The 17,600-nt window shown below is 41.5% G+C and overlaps 1 protein-coding gene across 1 annotated transcript in view; it reads left to right on the plus strand.

Moving 5' to 3' along the window:
• Window positions 1-17,600, plus strand: part of cdh8 (cadherin 8) — a 94,539-nt gene that overhangs the window by 20,475 nt on the left and 56,464 nt on the right. Inside the window, exon 3 of the mRNA XM_030723870.1 lies at window positions 15,805-16,096. Within this exon, the coding sequence (XP_030579730.1) occupies window positions 15,805-16,096 (292 nt within the window). The remainder of the gene's footprint in view (window positions 1-15,804; window positions 16,097-17,600) is intronic.

Genomic DNA, 17,600 nt, shown 5'->3' on the forward strand with positions numbered 1-17,600 from the left:
TGTTTACATTTAGAAAGGCACATTTGTTAAACATTTTGAAATTCGTACACTTTAACTGTTTCAGTTACAGCTTAAATTGTTTTTTGTTTTTTTGCAGAGAGTATAATTTTTAATAATTATGAGAGACTGGTGTCAGATAAAAAAATGTGTTACAAATAAAAGCCCTGCTTTTAAAATCACAGAGCTAAACATCTGTAGTGGAAACAAAATGTTGTTGCAGGATTCAAATAATTAATTGTGGAAATTTTGTGTTAAATGGTATAAAGTAAAAATATTTAAATACTAAACAGACTAGAACGCACCAGTACAGCTATCATGTAAACGTACTTTCCAAGTTGCACTTGTTCGCTCAGTAACGATCAGCTGGGTTCAAGATAAATAATTCTTCCTCTCTGAATAACTTTAACTCATTTAATATTTTTACAAGCACAACCTATTACCTTCAGTATGACATTTTTCACAGGGCTGACCCAGTTGGGCGACGTAGAAAGACAAAGAGAGACAGTGAGACTGAGAAAGGAGCCAAAGTCGCTGGGATTTTAATGGTTCCTGCCTGCCAAGTGTGGTCATGAGCCTCCAGTGCAAAGACAAGGCCTAATCAAAAGTCTCATACCGTGTGAGCGACAGCATCAAAGTGCATCTGCATGCTGGAGGGAATTCTCTCAACTTTCTGATTTCTTCACAATTAAAGTGTATACAGGAATGGAAATGCATGCTGTGATGATTTCTTCCTCCTTATTTTTTTCACTCCTCTCTTTCTATTTCCTCTATCCCATCGTAAACAACATGAGTGCTTCTCCCGATTGCCTGCTATGTTTGTGTACATTATTTCCCAACCCTCAGGAGGCCCAGAGGACAAGATGGAGAATTAAAAAGGGAGAGGAAGAGCTGAGGGGTGAAAATATAGAAGAGACACTAAGAGAATCACAGCTGAGAGGAAGACGGGGAGGCAGTCAAAGCTAAGAGAGTGTGAGAGAGCTGTATTTTCAAACCATTACTGTTTGAAGAACATTTTAGCACCCTGAGAAACTACGCTACATCCAAAAAAAAAAAAGATGTGCTACTGCATAAAAACATCTTTCTGGGAGACAACGGTGGGAGCACGGCAACAACAGTTGACCAACAAACTATAAACAGAAGTTGAATAATTTCCTGTCTCAAAGGCATTACACAGCAGCTTGTCTTCCTTCGGTGGTGTTTCCTCTGTCTGTCTGTCTGCTCTTGCACAGTGGCTTCATCAAAAACATCATTTTTTTTTGAGTGGTAGGAAGCAAAATCTCCAGAAGGATAAAATTTACTTGTCAGGTTTATAGTTTCTATCTCTATTTCCCAACCTCCCATTGGTGGATTGGCTAGTTAAATGCTGCTTCCTATCAAGGCAGCAACAAAACTGCAGAAGCCAGAACGATGGAAATTACTTTTCTGGCTTCGATTTTTCTGCGTGGCAATCATACCATGCCTGGAGTGTATTTCAAATATAATTGAGCTTGGTGTGTTCACAAAGGTATGATGGTGTGTTTGTGGAAATCTGCACATTATTTCACTTTTGGAGACACTGCCAAACATTTTGCCTCCTTCCAAAATCCACCTGGAACTCGTTGGCAGTGTCATGTGATTGGTTTTGTTTCATACCTGCGTCCTTTAGACCTTCCAGTCCGCCCTGATCTCTTCTTCCAAAGTGACTCCAAAGCTCTTCCAGTTGGCTTTGATGTTATTAAATGAGAAGACCTCAGGTAGCAGTGGTTATGCTGGCACTTGCTCACAGCATCACACTTGACAGCAGCCTTTGGGAACACACCAAATTCAATTTCTTTTACTGCCCGCCTAATGACGACGACAGCCTCACAGAGTAACTGCAAGTTAAACTTTTATTTATTACAAGCACTTAGACATTATTCCTAATACTGTGACATCCTTTGTTTTTTCATCCACCCGTACCCAGAGTGCAGGTCAGTAGGTTTGGCCACCCTGTTTCTGTGTGTGTAAGCATTTTTGCCAGCATCTGGAGCGACTAAATGGATATTGGAAGCTGTTGCCGAAGCCGAAAGAATGTTGGACAATGGTTGAGATTGATGAGTGTTTGGGCGCTTTCCCTGTGACCCCACCGCATCTGGCAGGAACAAAGTCAGGCAGGTGTGACAGCCAGCATCCATCTACTAGTCAGCTGTAATAGGGAGGGGGCATTTGTACAGGGACACACACGCACAGATACACACAAACTGATATGCACACTACAGGCTGTGTTTTCCACACAGTTTAGCAAGCAAGGATGCACACACTTATGTCTCTGTCTCTCTCACTCACACGCACGCACAAAAAACAAAAACAAAACAAAGAAAAACGGCAAATGCACACATTCATTCAAGCACACACGCACGCACACACTGAAAAAAAAAAAAAAAAGCCTTCCTGGCAAGCTTAACTGTGTGTCTTTCCAGGAAGGAGTCGTTTTGCAGCGCTGACTTTCTTCAAATGTCTGCGAGCTCTCATGTCTTATTACGGGAGACAAATGGCATGTCGTACCAACGGCACGTCCCAACTGGTTAGCTCTGGACATGACAACCATTGCAACACATTTCACTTCACTGCGTGCGCTCTTCTGTTGGTTAAACACGTGAAACAGTCAGACAGCACACATGTTGGGATTAGACATGTAATCATGGAAATGTATGCAGCTTATTTGGGGTTTCGGTTAATTAATAGACATGTTGGTTTCATTCTTGCTAAAACAGAGGTCTTGAACCCAAACTGCATCAGAAATACACTATCCATTTATGCTTTGATCACCCCCTGGGAAATGAACATTAATATGTCACATTTATCCTCAACAATCCTCACATTCTGAGATTTAATCAGTACAGTGACTGAAACTGCATACTTTGTTACTCCTGCAGAACATCCCAGAGGTTATTTCTTTCTGCCAAACTGGTGCCCTGGTGATCCTTCAAAGTAACCAGGCTAATCTGCCCATGGCCTTAAAAAAAAAACATTATTCTTTGAAAATTGTTCATGTTTGCCCGATCGGTTCAGGAGGTTATCCAAGTGATAACTACTGCTATAAAAGTAGCTTATCAGTTCACTGGTGTAAATAAAGCCTCATCTGAAAAGTTTGGTCAATGAGGATATTATTCAACTCCTGTATTAGCAGACCCATCGCTATGGGCGGGCCCTAGGGGGCCGTGCCCGCCCACTGATACGCTTGGGCCCGCCCTGGCCCGCCCACCCAAGGCAGATCACTAATCAAGCTAATCAGTGGTGCCCCCCCCTGTTGGATTTCATAAGCCCCCCTTAAGACTGAGATCTGGCGACGGGACTGTGTATTAGCGTCAGGAAATGTGGCTCCGTAGTGTAATAAGCAAAAGACCCCCGGTTCGATCCTGGAAGGAAACGTAAATCCCTTGAGGCTGTGTCAGGAGGGCCATCTAGCATAAAAATCTGGCAGATCACATGTGCAGAGCTACCTGCTGTGGCTACCCCTCGTGAACGACAGAGCAGCTGAAAGTAGCTCGTTAAGACCAGGAAATCTTTTCGAGAGTGATAGCATTGTCTAATCCTTTGCCCAAAGTCATGTTGTGCTACTTTCGTGTTGCAAGAGTTTGAGCTACCACTTGTTAGAAGCAGAAATATCTCCCACTGATGGAGCCTGGTCTGATAGAAATGCCATGATTTCCCTCAAATAAACAGCAGTGGCTAAAAGAGGGCATTGGTCTAGCAAAATTAAAATAGCTGTCAGTGTTTCTGGTGGTTACAGCAAGAAATTCAGAGATGAGTTACAGATGCAGCCCACAGATACGGTCCATTATGATTTTCTTTCTACTGAATTTACCCCAGACAGTACAATAACATTCAGTTTCAGGCTGGTTGTCTAAGGGCACAAAGGCAGAACTGGCTCCCCACCAGCAGTGAAACTGGGTATCCATGGAAAGGCGTTACTTTAATTTTGCTTATAAAACACAATATTATGTAAGCCTTTCTTAGTACTGGAGTCAGAGTAATATGGCTTCCCGCCACTGTTTTATTTTCAGGATCCAATTAAGACCTGAAAAAAACTGTGACATAATCAATGTTGTAAAGCCTTATGGCAAAAGCGAGACATTGTAAATACAGTATTATGAGAAAACAGGCAGAACTATGTGAGACTGTGCTACACTTAGTTAGTGAAAACCCAAACAGCCGCCGTGGATGCACGGCTTTACGCTCGCTGTGGTGATTCTTACAGGCGTGACGGCGGGTGCAGTGAAAGGAGTGGGGAGACTCGTCTAGCGTGGGGCCCAGATTAATGCGATGCCACTTCATTGATAGATATGATTACAGGTGTTCTACAAAATGTTTTTCTCCATCTTTTTATTGAAGTTCTGAGATGTAACAATCAAACTATAATCCAGTTCTTCATCTTAGCCAATTTACCAGACACAAAAACACAGCAGGCATGAAACCACACCACACAGTTAATTTCATCCCAGAGGATCCACAGTGTCTGTGACTGGCTGCTGTGAGTTAGTATTCTGCTCACCTTATACCAGTCTTTGACTGAAGGGGTACCTTTGGAAATCCAAAACTAAAAGATTGCTGTGTGTGATCGCTATACAATACAGTTTTTTAAACTGCCTACCTCAGTTTATATATATATATATATAAACATCAAAACCACAGTACATAATGATTACATGCTGGAAGTAACTCAGACCTGTGTGCCGTATAGGGAGAATGGTGACATTTAAGGAGGAAGGCCTGAATGCAGTCATGCTGGTTCCCTTTGCAGTAAAAGCATCTCTCAGCCGGGTGGTCGACGCCACTATTGTTAGAGTGCCTTACTGCGTCAAGCCCCAGGGTACTGGCTCCATTCACCCCCCCCCACCTCCTGCTTACCCTCCACCACCACCGTCACCGTCACAGCTCCCATACCTCTGCTGGCATGGAAAATCCCCCATGAGCCTCTTCTCTGATGTAAATCACAGGTAGGGGAAATGTGAGCCTGGCTGATGCACCGGCACTGTGCCGTGAAATCTCTGTTGACATTACCGACGGGCGATTCCAGAAAAAGACACAGTGCGAGAGCAGGAGAGGAGGAAGAGAGTGATAAAGAGGGAAAGGGAGAGAAGGAGAGAGAGATGTGAGGAGACGTGAGCATTTCAGAGTCACTTTTGACTTTCTTACTTTTTGACTCACTGTCTTGCCCACGTCTCCAAGATGATGGACTGAACTCAGTAGGCTGCACGCTGTCAACCCCAATCTTACATTGTGATTTGGCATCTTTAATGATTTTTACCTTACTCTTCATAAGCTGACAGAGAGAAACTACCTGCTTTTTGTCTTTTAAAAAAAGCTCCTTTAATTCAGCTGCTGGATCTTACTGCTATAATACCCTTTAGACCTAACCTGTTTTCTTACTTTTTGCTAGGCAACCTTTTAGCAGACAGAGATTGATTTGTTTTTATTTTTCCAGCTTTGTTATGTGATAAAAAGTAGCGGAAAGATGAGGATAACTTGGAAATGAAGTGAAGGCAACAAGGGAATCAGGGAAATGGGTTATGAGAGGCAATTTCCATGCCCACTCCCATCTTCTGAGGAGCAAAGGGAAGAGTAAATGACTTTTACTTTACTGTATAAAAATATTTAGTTGTACTTCATCTCAAGTGCAGGAGAAGCTTTGGTGTAATATCTCTTTTAACTCTGTGCTGTCGGGGTGTCACAGCTGGAAGCAAAAGTTGCCCCTTTTTTTTATTATGTAAGTGAGAGGACCCTTAGTCTGTCGTGGCAGAGGAAGTTTGGGGATTTTGTCCCTCAGCAATGCACTAATCCACTTGATGGCTGTTTGTGTTGGGTGAGTTAAGGCATAAAAGGAACATGTCATTGCTATCTGCCACGTAAGACAACAGAAATGACTCTGCCTCCTTTCTCTTGTCTACTTTTTCTCTGTTCTTGTGTCTTTGTTCTCCCCCCCCCCACTCTGTGTCTCTGGGTCTGTGTTCCAGACAGAGTGTGAAACACGTATAGTGGCATCATGACACACAGAAGGAGTGCTTGTTCTTGTAGCAGCCGTCCACTCCAAGGTGATCTGACATCTTAAAGCAATGCTCTGTGCAATTGCACATTCACTCAGACAAGCGTGTTGACATTGCTGCCTAGCCAAAAGACCCCTCCTGTCCTCCCTTACCAATCTGAAGCTGGCTGCCAAGTGCTTCCGCGAAGAGGATAGCTTAATTGTTTCTGCCACAGCCATGCCTCTTCTTCATTTTTCTCTCTTTCCTTCCTAATCCCATGGACGGGAAAATGGAGCTGTTATTTGCATGTCTAATGATACTCGATATCACAGGCCTCTCAAAGGAGAAGGCACAGATGATTATTAATATAGCCAACGAAGCTCTCATTTATACTGCCTTTTGTTCTTAGGCCTGTGCAAATACTGCTTTCCAGTACCTGCATTTTTTAAAGCTGTATCCCGTAGAGAGACACGCCGGCTTTGACTGTGGTAAAACTGCAGCTGATAAGTGCAAAGCCATTTTGTGTCTCTGTAAGTTTGGACTTTGTGTCTCTCTTTGCAAGCTTGGCATAGGCTACTGATATACTAAACATAATAATAATAATAAAATAAAACATTAAATAATGCAGCTTGGATATTGATCCTACTAGAGATTAGATGTGTTCCGATTCTTCGGAGGTCATACTGTAATTCCTTTTTTCTTTTTTTTCCCCTGAAACCTGTCCTTCACTTCACGGAGCAGTTTCTGGCATTCAAAGATGTGAGTGATTACTTGATTTATCACCATTAATCAAATACAGCAGAATTTTGCTATAAGACAAAAAAAGTGGTTAGCCAAAGCTGCCAGAGCCCATTATTCAAACTTCCATAAAGACGATGCATTGTATACGGTACCTGCAACGCACGCCGTTCCAGCAGTGCCAGCTGCCATTTAAAGTGGCTAGTTTGTGAGAGTTCTGAGGTTGAGAACAATGACTCTGACAGCTCGAACAGGCACTGTGGAGCACATCTGCATTTTTCCGCAGGAATAAGCCCGAAAGAATAACTCTGACTCTGCATGCCTTCCAATTATGGAAATTTGAGCATATCTACATACGCTATACATAAAGCACATTCTGAAACAAGTGTTCAAAATCAGAATTTTGATTGAATCCACTGCAGGTTTGTCCACTAATTTAATTTACATGTATAGCTTTACTTTTTTTCATTTATTACATATTCATAAATATTAATCTCAATAGGACATGCTAAACTCTGGTTAAGCTAGTTTTAAATTTTATAGTATTTTTGCTTAAAGGGTTGTTTTGTTTTTTTTTTTTAACCATAGTTTTATTTCATTTATTTACAGGAATAATTCACACGCGAACACTTTTACATCTGGATCAAATGTAACCAGTGCACCGTATTACCCATTCAAATATGGGAGAGTGTACCTCTGTAGACACTGATGCAATAAAAGGTCTTTTTGAAAAAAACTTTTTATATAGTTTGCCATATAACATAATTCTATAGGAAAGCCATATTTTCAGTTTACAGCTGCTTTACTTTCCAACAACGGAGCTCCAAGATCTCCTCCGTGAAACTCACCAGCTGGCATGTGTTGTTTGTGACATTTAACAAGATCACAGGATCACATGCTTGACAGATGAGTTTATGATACTTATCCACATCAATACACATTTACTTGGTTGTTAAACCATGAGCAAAAATCAGAAAAAAGAAAGAAAGAGAAAGGGTGAGAGGAAGAGGGGAGAGAGGAAGGGGGAGTAAAATGCTGAAATATGAATTACAAACCCAAGCAGCACCATCTGGACCGAGAAAACACACATCATAGTGGAGAGCCGGCACATTGAATTAGACTTGCTACGGGATCCATCTGCACCTCGTGAAATCAATCTCATTCCTTGATTTGATTAGGTCAGCCGCACAGAAGAAAGAGAAAACTGTTGTGGTCCTTGATTAAGCTTGTTTTGTTTAGCACCTCTCTGCACCCGCCTACTTTTGGCATGCTCTGTATACCGATAAGTTTGGGGCCCACAGGTAGGGTAATGGCAGCAGTCGAGGTTAATGTTAAAAAATCTCCCTCTGTTTAACACTCAGCGTGTGTGCCACAGCCCCTGTAGCTCAGCTCATTTACACTGTTTCACAGCTCTGTGTCTTTATTGTTCGTGATCTTTCTTTATTTCTTTATTTTTGTGTTTTGTATAAATCACAGGTTTTTCTCAGGCTTAAATCGGGCTGCTGAGCTCTTCAGAGACCACATGTGGAGCAGCCATGAATTGGACTAATGCGTTCTATCAGAAGTCATATTGTTTTAATTTACCTTTGTGTTCTGGTTACACCAAGCACACGCCAACGAACAGACTGATTGTCCGGTGCTCTCTTGTTCTAACAACAGGATATAATGAGCAGGCGGTAAAAATCTATACTGAAGATTACTTGCATACAGCAGAGCCAGTATAGCCGACAGCCTGAATGTATAATGCACCCTTGTTTTTTTTTTTTCTGTTTCTCATCCTCACTGCTATGACACTGTACACTGCTATGATTAAAATGCATCCTCCAATGTATCAACACTCACAAACAAAAGGCTTTTCATGGGTGGCTTAATCTAATTGTGTTGCCCTCTTGTACTAAAGGTAGCTGCTTTGACTTTGACTTATTCTCCAGAAGCAATAACGTGCCAGTGGCAATGAATGGAACACATGTGCCATTGCTCAAAGTGCATGGATAGACATGAAACACATTAGCCCAGACTGACCTTGGTACAGGCCGAGCACAAACGCCGTGCAAATTGTTGCCTTTTTTTGTTTGTCTCATTAATTCATTGTTGTCTATGAGAAAAATAAAGCAGAATGAACACAAAAGGTGATAGCTTGCTGACAGTTCAGTTTTCTGTGTGTGTGTGTGTGTGTGTGTGTGTGTAGGGTATAACACTGGGAGTTTCTTTACTGATTGTAATTACTGCACCTTTTCTGTGTGGAGTTGGCTTCAATTACAGACCATCACCTTTCCCTGTATGTGGGTCATGACACCATCTCTTTCTCATTGTCTCAATAAAGCCGGAGTGTCAGCGGTAATAATAAATGAAGAGGAAAATATGTGAGGCACTCTTTCCTCTTTCTGGCCTCCATGAATACTGTGTTTGACCTCTGAAAAAAACAAAAAAAACAATATTGATTATTGTTATATTGCAACAGATGCTTACAAATCCCAGCGGATTCAGTCCCATTGTGTCATGCGCAAGAGAGCAGCAGGAGATAACGAAGCCTTTAAAACACTTCATCCTGATTGAGTTATGTAAAAAAAAAAAAAAATCCATGTTTGCTCACCATAGAAGTAAAAATGAACGAGCCATATAAGATCTGAAAGGATTTACTTAACTCCTTTAAATTTGGCCTCATTTGCGGTATAAAGAATTGAAGAGCTGACAGCATTTGTGGTTATGACATTTCTGAATTAAACTTTCCGTTTCCAATGCCCCAGCATCACAGATTTTCACTATATGATTTCCTCCAATAAAGTCTTTTGTGGTTCACACCAGACGGGAACTTTTCTGTCCAATTTGATAAACCGCTACGTGCCATGAGACAGACTGGAGGGAAAATGTTTCCAAGAATAGCTAAGTGTATCATATATCATGCATCGCACCATCTGTTCCGTACATTCAAAATGTTATTGCAATATTTAGAATTACAGATTATTCATGTAGGTGTAATTAACAGAGTCAAAATCCAACAAATGGGAGGAAGCTACAATTAATTCCAGACATGTTTGAGTAGAATCTATCTGGAGTAACTATTTAGGCTACAGTTGCCTGAGGGTGTACAGATGGAAGAAAAAAGCTCTAATTTTATCAGTGGCAATGAATTACCCTCTATTGATCCCTCATTGCAGTATGAGGCCTTCTCAAATTATTTCTTTGGATTTGTTCTGTGAGGCAGCGTTACAGTGAACAGATGAGGAGAACTGGGCCATAATAACCGACTGAGCTGAATAAAAAAAGGTCAACATCTGGCTTTTACAAAAGGTGCTATGTAAACTAGACCATGCAGTGCATGGCCTTGGGGTTCATATACATTTTACATAACAACAAGCAGTCTACTCCATATTTAATGGCATAACGTGGCATTTCCACTCCGAATTGTAGCCTGGCCTGGTCGTGCAACCTCAGTTAAACAAACCCACATCAGGATTGTGCTAAACATGACATTTAGAGTCAACACACTGATGCATTATACAGCACTCCTTCATGCTGTCCTGCACCTTTGCAGTGTGCTACATTAAATGTGTTAAAATGCTTATATTATGTAATAACAGTGGAAGGGATCTAAGTACTTTTTACTGATTTAGTGGGCAATCTGGGGTACTAGTACTGCATTGGTACCACTCTCTGATTCTTGAGATTTCTGCTCTTTTACATTTGAGAAGAAAATATATGATTTTAAATAGTGCAGAATCTTATAGATGGATTACTTTACAGCTTCTCAGATAAATATCACCAGCTTTTGTTAAAAATTAAAACTGTCAGCAGCTCTGAAACATTTATCGCCTTTCCAAAAATAAAAGAGGGGGAAAAAAAATAGAAAGACCACTCATCGCTTAGGTGGATGCTGGTGGGGGACAGAGCTGAAACAGTTGCATTGGTATGAGGAGCAGATGTGAAATTTTAAATCTTTAAATAGACCCTCAAATTTGGTGGTGAGTTTCATATAAAAAGTAAGCAGAGAAAAGCATGTTACATATGCTCAGGCTGCATGAGTGCCTGACTTTGCTTTATTTTTGTAGAAAATAACTTAAAAAATGCCTTTTTTTTTTGATAGTTTGGGAGCCACAGGATTAGTCCAGCAAACTGTGCAGTACTTATATCTAAGAAGCTCGTATGTAATAATATATCAGCCACAATTCATTTCTGTACGCAAAGGTAAAGGAGCTAAATTCTTCCACTGCTGATACATAGCAAACACAGTTGAATCCACAGAACCAACCTCTGACCCTCACTCTAACTGAAGTAGACTTTGGAGAAAGCAGTCCGACGCACAGTGTGCAGTCTGTTCTGGCAGACACTCGCTGACAAGCATCACAGTGACAGTATCCCCTCCCTCTCGCTCTGTGCTTCAGTCTCTCTCTGTCCTACTGGTACATACATAGGAGGAGAACACGTCCTATCTACCATTTGGCCTGACAACTAGGGGAATCATTAGTTCCCTCTGTAGGGCTACACTTAAGCATCAGGAGCCCGGGCCCAAGGCGGGGGTGGGGGCGGGTGATATGTGGGAGTAGAATCTGTAGAATCTTCCTCATTAGGACACAGTGATTGTTCAAGTGATTGCCGTAAAAGCTCATCTTCAGCAGGGACTGACATGTTTCCTCCTCCGCTGACAGGATAAGCAGTCCCATGCAGCCCCTGATTGGGAGTTGCGGTTGGCAAATGGAGGTGTGCGGTTGTGTGTGTGTGTCTGTCTACTGGCAGACAGCGCTGCACACAAATATTGCCACAGGAAATTTTCCTTTGTCAACCAAGACTTTCTTCATCATTCTGAGCTTCAGAACATATGGATGTCAGTCATTTCAACAACCTGACCTACAGCAGCTGAGACGTAATAACTTTCCCAGCCTGGATGCACTTTGCTGGACTCACTCCCAACATTTCCTTTAATAGATTTGGTTTATGTTCATGGAATAATGTAGTCACTGTTCACTCTGGGTATGAGAAAACTGGAAATACACATGACAGTAGAAATATGTTTCAGTATTATTTCAGATTTTGACTTTATACTGAGAAATAATGCTAATATCTTTAATAACATTGTTATTAAAGGCCAATGCAAAATCAACTCAGGCACAATGGTGTATGTGGTGTAAGTGTTCCTCACCCTGTGTTCACAATACTTGTTTTCTGACACCAGTGTGCATTGTAGCACATACTCATCACAACTGCATTGTTGTTGTCCATTATCTGCTAGTTTCCTGAACGCCACAGTCAGTGTCACTGATTACCGGTGCTGTTTTAGTTGCCCAGGCAACTTAGTTAATGACAGGGACCCGTGACAGACTTTTTTTCCACGTATGTAATTGTACTCTTTGATGAGAATTTGTGCACTCTACTGTGAAGGCTGTCTACGAAGTGGGTGACCAGGGCATTTAGAGGAGACATCATTGTTGAGAATTGTGCTCGGTTATAGCCAGCTCAGCTCAACTCTGGGTAAAATTAAAGTCCAAAGTGGCAGCTTCCAGGAAAATGAAGACTGAATGTGGGACTTTTTCAAAAGAAGCAATGTGCCTTTTTATAAAGGAGAACGTTTATTCATCCTCTGAATTTGTGTTAGTTGTCAGTTACGAGGGAACGTTGCTCTACCTTGACAGCTATACAATGGTTTAAAATAATTAAAAAAGGTAAATGCTAATACTTTCAATAGAAGAAAAACTCAAACCCTGTTTTGACTCCAAATGTGTTTTAATCAGTGTTCCTTATCTTCAGAGGACATTATGATGTGTGTCTTTGTTTGTGGTGGTGGGGAAGTGGGATTGTTCCACCACAGACGAGCATTTCAGAGAGCAAGAATCAATCTCCATTCTCATCAAATATTAACCCAACACTAAGACCATTATACAAAAGTACAGAAATACCAAACTTGTACTGACCTTGCGAACAGAAAGTAATAAAACATTTTTAATTAAGCTCTAACTTATTCACTTGTTCTGGAGCTTTTGACTAGATCATCAGCAGATTAAGTTACTATATTGTGCTGTGAAACTGTAAATGTACAAACTTTACCACGCTTTGAGCATCTGCAGGATTTTTCAGCCATGATTGATTTAAATGTTGGAATTAACAGCTTATTTCTGAAAGCAGTTTTTTACACAGATATTAATATTTCTGCAAGACGTAGCCTTAAGCCTCGCAGTGCATGCATCAGTACACAGGTAACCTCAACTGACAGTTTTAGTGTCACAAGGTGGAAGTCATTTTAGTATTTTACCTGGTGTGGATAGTTTTATACCTTATGTGGATGTTATTTTACTTTTTTTTACATGCTTTAATTTTTTAATTCCTACCTACATTTCTCCAGAGTATGGCATTAGCTACACCTGCGTGGTGCTCCAGGTTTGAAAGGAGGTCATGCACAGCAAAGACAGAGCCGGCAGAGTGACTCAGGAAGCCATAGCATGGGACAAACATGGACAGCAATGAATTTGGTGGCCTTGGTTTTTTAGAGACTATCTGATGGAGGCAGGAAGAGACAGACACAAAAAGTGGCTCAGTCCTCACGAAAAGACTGGCAGACAGGCAGGACTCAGCCTGCCTCTGGGGCAAATTATGCTTCAGCGGTGGTAGCATGTTGGCAGTGTGCTGGCACTCTGTGGATGGGGTAGTGTCAAAAATACGTGGTACAACTGGTCTGTGGGCTACTCTTGCTTGAGCTGTTGTTGGTCCATCAGCCAGCCGCAGAGAAGAGCCAAAGTTATAAAACACAAAGAACTGAAGTGAAACCGAGTGTTAGAAACAATGAAAAGTGTCCACCACAGCCACTGACTGCACTTTTCATACTTTAAAAAATTTTTTATCCTTTCATTTTTTTTATTTTTGCACTTCTCATTCCTGGTGAACTCACCTTTCACTCCCTTCTCTGTTTCGACCCAACCAATCAGCATTCGACCGACACGCAGCATCATCAGTAATGAGCAAACACTGGAATAAAAGCCCTAAAATGCGGTACTACTCGAGGTGTGATACCTATGTATCCGTCACAGATACAGACAATATCCCAACGAATGTGCTCCGGATCTTTGATGGATACGTTTTGGAGATTTCTCCGTAAATGGACAAGATTGGACCCTGAAAAATCCAAACTCTGAATGAACATCCATTACGTATCCGGATAATATCCATTTAAACATCTGTGACATACCAGATCTTCCCGTATTCTCTCCGGAAACATTATGGATATGTGGGAGATCTGCCACGGATCATTCCGGAGCGTTCTGGATCTTTCCGGATCAGGCCCTTTTTGTCCAGTGAAAGTGCAGTTGGGTGTTTGGAGAATATCACAGGAACATGTTTGCGTTGGTTGAAAACTTTTCTCTGTAAGTACCCAGTTAGTGGGTCTCTCTGTTGGCCCTGCGACAGACTGGCGACCCCTCTAGGGTGTACCCCGCCTATCGCCCTATGGCAGTAGGGATATGGATACGTGGAAGAAAATGGATGGATGGATGGATGGATGAAAGTACCAAGTAAAGAATTGGAATGTCACTTTGAAGCAAACCAAATGGTTTGTAAAAAATATCCATGATTTATAAATAAACCAAAACCAATATGCAGCTAAAATAGTCACTTTGCCCCCTTCTGTGGGACGCACCAACATGCAGTCATATATGCTGAGCTGCAGGCCTGAGACTTCACACAAGTAGTCATGCATTGGCTAAAAAAAATATGACAGTCTATCATTAATTTGAGCTCATTTAAAGAGTTTCTCAGTGTGCAGGATGTTGCGAGGCATTTGTGTTAATGAGCTACATCATTCATGTGAAATGATGGCACAATTAGGAAAACAAAAGTGCAAGGTGTGACAATTTAAGCGAATGTGCTTTGTCAGTGTCTGCAAACAACACCTCGGAGACAGTATATGCATAAAAGCCAAGTTCTAAAAACATTGTGGGGGTTTAGGGGTTGGGGTTTTCTACCTTTGCTATTCTGCACCCTCACCATGCTCCCACAGGAACCCGTGTTGAAACACTGTGGCAGGGAATGAAATTAAAGCTGCTGAATAGATGTTTTGATCTATGCCTGTGAGCTTGGTCGTGTGTGTGTGTGCAAGTGTGTTTTTTTTGTTTCAGATGCTTGTATGTTGACAAAAGTACAAACTGAATAGAGGAGGGCTGCCAGCCGTGCCCCGGTGATACTGTTGGATTTGTAAATGTTTCTTCTCCTACCCTCTGAAAGTCACTCACTCCAGGGATCACGAGGCTTATATGAACGGTGACTTAAAAGTGAAGGAAGTGCTCGGTCTGTTTCTGGGAGCAAAAATTAAATTCTTTGCTTTCTCTCTTTCTCTGACCTCGTTGTGTCCATACCATTGTATCTTCTGCCCTTCCAGTTGACCCTTTTAACTTGAAACAGCAGATTTCGCCTGCTCTTCTGTCCACGGCCTTATGCAGGATTGTCAAATTCATTAGTTCTACTCAGCTCGTGCAGCGAGTGGGATCCAGCCACTCAGTCGAGCATAAAGCTCTAGTGAACTAATGAAACGGTAATTACAAAAATAATGAGAAATATGCACCATCATCCAGCATCTTTGGGGCTAGTTGTTTGTAAGAATGCATCATTGTGTGCAGAGTTTCCTCTTTAATTTTTTATGGATTTCTTATTCTTGCAGTGCTGTAGAATGAACATTCAAAGCACATCTAATGTCTTTGTCCAGTAAGTTTCAGACTGTGGGGAGCAATATACCCCATAACATGTGTTTGTATGATGTATTTGTGATGTATAACGAGGAACAACCTAGACTAAGGTCCATTTCCTGTGCAACTTATAAAGATATTGTCCCCAGTGGGCCTCATTTAGTAAAGTGTAGGCTATGCTGAGCCATGTTTAGTATCTAGTTTCCACAGAGTACAGCAGCAGCAGCAACAACACATTATGGTCATATTGTATACTTACCTGCATTTATGTGGTGAGAACTTGTAGAATCTGCTGAGCATATCAACTTGCATTCATTAAAAGCCCCCCCTCCCACTCCCCCAGTTTGTCTTTACACAGTGGGATAAAACTTTGCTACAAATTTTAATGTATCCTTTGTTTTTTCTCCTTTTAATTGTAGCTACATACAGACAAGGTGCAAAACGACACAGCCAGGTACAGCCTTTCAGGCGAGGGGGCAGGCACCATATTCGCCATCAACGACAGAACGGGTGACATCCACGCCATGAAGAGGTTGGACCGTGAGGAGAAGGCCGAATACACACTAACCGCCAAGGTCACCAATGCCAATACAGGCCAGCTTCTGGAGCCTATGACCGAGTTCATCATCAAAGTCCAGGACATAAATGACAATGCACCAAAGTTCACCGAAGGACCGTATCACGCCGACGTGGAAGAAATGTCTGCTGTTGGTAAGTCACAATACAGACAGAGCTCATTTCTGCTCCCTGCCTCACACAGCAGCCTAATCAGTGTGTGAGATTTCCGAGACGGCTGATCTCTAATGGGCTATTGCATAAAAATAATGAGTGAATAAGAACAAGAGGAAATGAGTATGCCTATTTACACGCTTGCCTGCTATGAGTATTTTCCACAAATGAAAATACAAGAATGATAAATCAAATCAAATCACTAGGACTTCACCCATAGCTCAGTGCTGCGACTGAACATCTAACGTCAGTGTCAACACACACTTAGGGAAGGCCCTCAACAAACAGCTCACTTACAAAGAACTAACAATATGGAAACATGAGCCAGACAGCATTATATTGTAAACAAGTCACCACATGAGGAAAGCATAAAATGCCTTAATAAACACAATCAAAATTCTGCAGAAGCTGAAAAAGCACCAGTGGCACATTTCAGACATGCTACAGCAGCATCAGCATGTGCAGATAGAGCCTCAGGGCAAGCATAAAAATGCTATTATCCACTTCGTATAGGTCAGGAGCCATTCTTTCTGATATTTGAAATTTTTATTGCATTCTTTAACATTTTCTGTGTGCGGTTAGTTATCTATTATAAAGTGGTGATCACTATGATAAATATTTATGTAAAGATTTGAAAGTGCAGAAGGTAATACTGACTGATGTCAAAACAACAGCAGAGAGATTAAAGAGGGTGAACCGCTGTGGACTGTGGTTATGTTGTATCAAAAGCATTTAGAATGAGTCATTTGACCTTGCTGTCCTGTTTCACACAGCAGTAAAGCCCAACAGTCCTCAGTGTAGAAACGCTTGATATGGATGGATTTTACTTCATGATTTAGGCATAATATTAATGTCGTGGATAAGAAAAAGTATTTGCACTCACAAACCGTCACTTAGCTTGACAGCGCTGACTGATGCTAATTGGCACAAGCTACTATTCTTCAACCCCCCCACAAACTGGTGCGCAAAAATTTCCCATTGCATTGTATGCTAATATATTCATATCTTCTCATTCTTATTTCATCCATGCATTTAAATGACCGCTCTGTGATGATAATGCAGCTCATCTTGGACAGACAGAAGCACATAAGTGGATCGTTACAGGTTTTTTTTTTTTTTCCCCTTCTGGAGAGCCTCACCACTGACCCCAGAGCAGCAGGAGTCTTGTAGAAAGAAATGTTTCCATCAGTAGCAGGAAGGAGATCAGAGTGTGTTTCTATGGTGTTTTGACACTGGAGGAGTTCAGCAAAGATGCTGGGGTGTGTTGTTGGGTGGTAAACACTTGTTATTGTGTTTCCTCATTGTTACCTGTCACAAGAATGACATAACGTGCCAGGGCAGATGGTGTTAGGAGGGTAATGGAGTCTGCTTGGTACATCCCATGGGATGCGGTCTTTCCATCGGCTCTCAGAGGCAAAGCTAAACATATAGAATATATATTTCCCGTCAGCTTCTCGTGATAACTGTATCTGATTCTTATTAGCTG

Source organism: Archocentrus centrarchus, chromosome 3 (assembly GCF_007364275.1).
Source record: "Archocentrus centrarchus isolate MPI-CPG fArcCen1 chromosome 3, fArcCen1, whole genome shotgun sequence".
Classification (NCBI taxonomy): Eukaryota; Metazoa; Chordata; class Actinopteri; order Cichliformes; family Cichlidae; genus Archocentrus; species Archocentrus centrarchus.